The sequence below is a fragment of the Opisthorchis viverrini genome, assembly GCF_000715545.1.
Source record: "Opisthorchis viverrini unplaced genomic scaffold opera_v5_76, whole genome shotgun sequence".
NCBI classification, from domain to species: Eukaryota; Metazoa; Platyhelminthes; class Trematoda; order Opisthorchiida; family Opisthorchiidae; genus Opisthorchis; species Opisthorchis viverrini.
The window spans coordinates 1,635,269-1,640,985 of NW_008751730.1; the positions used below are offsets into that span (position 1 = coordinate 1,635,269).

General features: G+C 46.9%; 1 protein-coding gene across 1 annotated transcript in view; it reads right to left on the reverse strand.

The window, feature by feature from the left end:
* Positions 1-1,383: 1,383 nt before the first annotated feature.
* The window catches only part of T265_04487 (hypothetical protein), a gene marked incomplete at both ends in the record, with an annotated part of 48,061 nt that continues 43,727 nt past the window's right edge, over positions 1,384-5,717 (reverse strand). The window contains 4 exons of the mRNA XM_009169236.1: positions 1,384-2,025; positions 2,952-3,130; positions 3,567-3,651; positions 4,510-4,774. Coding sequence (XP_009167500.1) covers positions 3,568-3,651; positions 4,510-4,774 — 349 coding nt within the window. The remainder of the gene's footprint in view (positions 2,026-2,951; positions 3,131-3,566; positions 3,652-4,509; positions 4,775-5,717) is intronic.

Sequence of the window (5,717 nt, forward strand, 5' to 3'; positions counted from 1 at the left end):
ATGAATTATCATTTCAGTCTTCAACCTGAACACCAGTTTGATTTGTAGAAAAGTACTTGCACTTTAAGGCCGAAACAATGCTTCCCACCTGAATTTATTTCATATTGCGTTTAGAGCTATTCGAAGCACATATGGTCTGACCGAAAGTAATGGAAAAATCCAGATGTGCATACCAACTCGTCAAATACACAAAGATTTGGAAAAAACTGCATTCAAAGCGACCAAGCAATTTGTCCAAACAGGATTCAAAGATTGTGTAAGTCCACATCTTAGGAGGGGCTTTTAACGACACAAAATTAAGCTGATCTTGGAATGACAAAAGCCGGTGGATCTGGTCTTCACGCAGAATACGAACAAATACAACGAAAACATCAGAGACAGAATACACACACCGTGCCCTCTGAGGTCTGTAAAGCTCATGTAGAGTTACTTCACTTTTGACTGAACCTGTTCGGTGTATAATGACCGTCAGAACAAAATGATAACATTGGGGACGAGTTGGCTCAGTGGTACGAGTGAGAATTTACTGACCGGAAGATCCATGGTCCGAACCCGACCTCTGCCTCTCGACTTCCCCTATCTAGGCTTGGGCAACCTGGCAGTATCCCAGCCCTCGTGTTTCCTTCGGGTAGCATGGCAGCCAAACACCGGAAGGGGTGCTATAGCTGAACGATTAGCTTAATATTGGGTCAGTGTTAGCAATTTGCTCCTAAGAGCCTGAATAACTCAGTGACGACATGGAGTTCAGTCTACACGAATCGGTCTTTGACCCTGTGGACCGTCACGCACTATGGCGTCTCACGCCAACTCCACGGGAAGCTCTCACCTGAGTTCACAATATGTCAGGCAGGGCTATCGTCTTTCACCTTTTCTCTTCAACTTCGTCACAGATACGATCATGGAAGACTCGCTATCAGCCTGTAATGCCTTTGGTGTCGAAGTGTCCCCCCCCCTACACCTGCAGAGTGCTCCGATCACAGATATCGAGTATGCAGACAACAAAGCTCTTCTCGGATCTGACGCCGTGGTGATGCAAGCAATATTAAACAATCCTTCCGGTTTGGCATGCGCTTCACACCTACAAAGTGTAAAGTGCTGCTGCAAGACTTGGTGGGCTCGAACCCCAGCCTCATGCTTGTGGATGAAACGATTGAGAGGGCGGTTGAATTCCTCTACCTAGGCATCTGTATCAGTCCCACTGGTCTCGCGCAAGATTCGGAAGCCCAGTGCAGCTCTCGTGAACCCGCATCATCTGTAGCGTAGATGTGACATCAGCTTATCCGTCAACGGCCGAGCCTACAAGACTCCGGTGCGATCCATTTTCCTATACGGGTCAGAAATCTGGCCGGTATGCGCCGAGGACATCAAAAAACTTCCAGTGTTTGACCATCGATGTATTCAGAGTCTGGTTGGAACACTGGGTCAGAAATGCTGAAGCACTTCGAGTGGTTTTCGAAAGGGATAACTCGCTCACGATAAACGAACTGATCACACTGCTCACCTATTAATAACCGACTTCTTTGGAAGTCCAACATCTAACCATTCCCGTATTGTACGACATCAAGATCCCGAAACCATCCGAGACATTCACAAATGTCATCTAGACCCCAATGAGGCTCGGAGAAACGGCACTACACCATAGTACAAATGGAGAACGCAACGTATGATGTACACAGTTAGATGGATGTGTTACGGGAGGAAATATGACACCGGCTTCAAAATGAGCCACACGCGTTATGAATGAGGAGTGTGGGGTTTTCAAACGGCACATCAAAACATTTGAGGGAGGTGATGGCTCCGAGTTCACAACAACGGACAAGACTGAAGTGGGAAACGAATGAATGGGACGAAAGGTGAGAGATTTAAACGGAATGAGGTAATAGCTAACACAGAGACGAGCAAAACGTCACGAGGTTCGGAGCCTCGTGGTGTTCAATCAGTGAAAGGCAGCAGTTTGCGAAAGGCGGCCATCCCGAATGCTCGGGCATTATCGATGGTGAGCGGACTCCCGGGATCAAGGTCGATCTGAAAGTGAAAGGGGTTAGCACACCTATGATAAACTGAGAAAACTCAGGGGTGCGTGTGATAAGCGAATGTACTACACGGTGATGGCCTCGATTTCCTTTCTACCAGCCTCAGTGAATAACATATTGAACAAACAAGTGAATATTCAATATCCTCACTACCACTGAATTATGATAACTGCTCAGAATTGGAAAAAAGAATAACATTAACTTCAGGAGGCCGATCAACACCAAATCCCATCACTGAAGGATGAGCGACACTGTGTACGAACACACTGTGACTATCTACCACCCGTTGCTGAATGGCATGGCGCTTGGATTTCAATCTGATTGAAGTTGGTCCAAGGTGAGTTCGAACGATGCAAAAGCTGTACGGCACTCCCCAGCCATTGAGCTTAGACTGGTGTACGGAGGCCAACCGTCCCTAATAACCGAACATCACATCATTTGGATGGATGTGTCACGTGCAGGACCAAACGAAGGCATGCCCTGATTGGTCAGAATGCCAGCCAATCTGAGTCAAGCACCTGTGAATCGACGCTTCTCGCGCACTCATGGAGATTCTGGCACAACCTTGTGGAACACACTGTGACTACCCTATAAATACAGTTGTATTAAGTTTCCTTTGTCTCCATAAAGGGCTGTGTAGAGCTATACAGGTCTTTTGATACACCACAGTGGGTGGAGCAGGAAGCCAAGGGACCGATACAGAGTTGCACGATCGTCCACCAAGCCACAACAACTGGCCTCAGTGGAAGAATGATACCTAGACTCGAAACCGAAGAACCTTTGAACTAGCACGTGTGCACCGAATTAGAAGAAGGTATCCAGAGAGCCTTTGTTAGTCAGCTGTGAAGCAGAATCTGTGTGAATCCAGCGAAACGGAGGGAAAAACTACGAACGAAACGCCAGGACTGAAAAACTCACTCCAGTCTTCTCAAAGTACGCACTGCGTTGAGAACACTGCTTGCGAAACTTGATCCAATTCAACGAAACCGCAGCCAACGACAACACAGGGAATGCAGCATAGAGCACCGGGGCGTAGTATCTGACCGCGATACGCATTCTGTTGTAGTTGGTTGATGGAAGAAAGCTTGGGAAGCAATCTGTGAGACGCAACAGCATACAGTGATATGAACACTGGAAAAACAGCAAACCGATAGATAAGTTGGCAGTCTCAGAAGCCTAGTTCACTAAGACTTTTCGTTGGACTCGGAGAACACCGCTAAACGTGCATAAAACTCCGTAGGACCATTAAAGCAGCATGGAAAACTGTCAGGGTTAGCTCACACTCTCGGACGGAAATGGGGACACGCCCCCCCACACACACACACACAAAGCAACCTTGATACAACAGGCCACTAAAGTACCTTTAAGAAACCAGCCAGCCCATATTCAATACAGCGAGCCACTTTTCTAGCTGACTTGGTCTGATCAAACGTTTTTCTTTCAGATGTACCCATCTGGAGATGTCAAACAAAACGCGTTGGCATTCATGCGATAACCGATCAATACTCGGAAGGGAAACGAAATCATACGCACCTCAGACCAAGTGAGACTTCAGTTGCTTCAACTCGGTATCACGAAGAAGTTCGTCCACAAGGGCAAACAGATCAGCACGAATCTCCTGGGGAAAAAAACAATTGTTGCATGGCTTAGCGGCAGAACAGATCAAAATGAGGGTGAGGTTTGTATGGGCATTTTCAGAGACAGAGACCATTCAAACTTTCAAAACAGCCGATTCGGATCGAAAAATCGGGGGAAAAACTGGCTGTGAAGAATAGTTTGGTTCCGCAGCATGCACATGTGGAATCTATGTGAAACCGGTCCGGTAGCACTTCGTGTTCTATCAGCTTAGTTTGTTGGCAAGGGTATCTCAGCAACAGGTACGATTATCCAGCTAACCTGGAGGGAATACTGATTCAACCTGTTCCCGTGTGAATGGAGTTCTCGGTAGCCCAGTCCGCACAAAAAGAGCCGAGGGAACGAGGAAAGGACCGACTGGAAGGGTGATATGGAAAACCCTAAGCTAGTACTGAAAAACCAGGTAGCGTTCGGAACGAAGCTATTTGTCGTGAAACCCCAGCAGAGCGGTTGCAGGAAGTAGGATGCAAAAACAGAACTCCCAAGAAGTTCGAGAAACCCAATGTTCTCAGGTGTATTCTTAAGCTTTCCTGAACGTCAGTCAACAAGCCATCTCGAACAGTGCAATAAACTGCAAGCCAGCAGTCGATCAGCTGCGGTGGTGACACTTCGAACTGCTATGAAAACGTGTTACTCATAGTTTTTATCAGTAGTATACGCCCGGCACCACTACTAAGAACGGAATTTCTAATTTAAGCTCCGTTCTAAAAGCTAGCGAATTACAAGACTGCGGGAACCTGAAAGAATGTCAGATAAACCAGAGAGAAAACCGATACACCGCTGCTTCCCTACTTCTGGATAGGAAATAAAAATGTAAAACTGCAAAATGTTTGATACTCACTTCGATTAACGTCCCCCTTACACCTTTATCGGCGTTAGCGAGTGCACTGGCTAGACGTGCTTCCAAAACCCGACGTCGAGAAGCAGCCAAGAGGCAACGCTCGCGCAGCGAGATAGACGGACCAGGTCCGGCAGGATTTAAATTGCAATCGGTGGTGACCTTGAACGAGGCATGAGACCAATTCGGACCTGTGATTCGTTCATCGATCCTCAAAGCTGATTGGTCCATTGTGACGGCTGGTGCTGTGTCCTGGGGTGCGAGAGTCCTTGAAAAAAAAAGACCACACGTTCATTGTGTACGTGCAACCATCACGCTTGTCCTCACGGGTAAATGCGTGGTTTCACCGCACGATGGCAGCAAATGATATGCGGGAGAAAACGTGAACACTGAAGAGAGTTGGGTTTTCTTTTTCAGAAGGACGTTGTGACATAATCCGGTGCTATGTGCCACTAGGATTAGCAAAAATACTCATCAATATAGATCTTTTGGCAGACTAGATGTGTACGGAGACAGTGAAAACACGAATTTTCTGTCGATTTACCCCGGGACGTCATTTTGGTTCATCCCCAGGACACTTACGGTGTGTGCAACGAGTAGCATGCCCTGTTAGGTCCCGTCTAAGCTACTTTTACCTACATAGTCAAATGCGACTGATGAGTACATTGCTGCTCCAAAAGAAACGGTGAGTCGAAGAATAGAGCATAGCCAGCCGGGTCCCCGAAAGAAATGCTTCCAAGAAAAGTGTTAACCGCGGCAGAAAACTGGCTACATCACATTTCAAAACTTATAATCTAAAATTGACGGAGATTGTTTGTTCGGCTGGGTGGGGCAGTTGTTTCCTAAGAATCAACAGCTTTCAATCCGTGCACTCCAATTTCATCAAGAAGACTCTGCTCCCTGAAGCAATAGCCAGTCGAACCCGACCCGGTCTGCCTCTCGACTTGCCCTGTCTAGGCTCTGGCAACCTGGCAGTATGCCAGCCCTCGTGCTTCCTTTTGATGGCATGGTAGTCAGCTAACGACAGGATGTTATAGCTAAACCATATGAGGAGGTTTTGTAACTTTTATTCGAAATTTCATCCTGTCAATGAAGCCATTCTTATCTGAAAAGCCGAGAAGCAATTTACAGGTGTTTTATCCTCGTGCCTCCTTCGTGTGACATGGCAGCTAGGCACCGAAAGGGTGCTACAGCTGAATGATATATATATA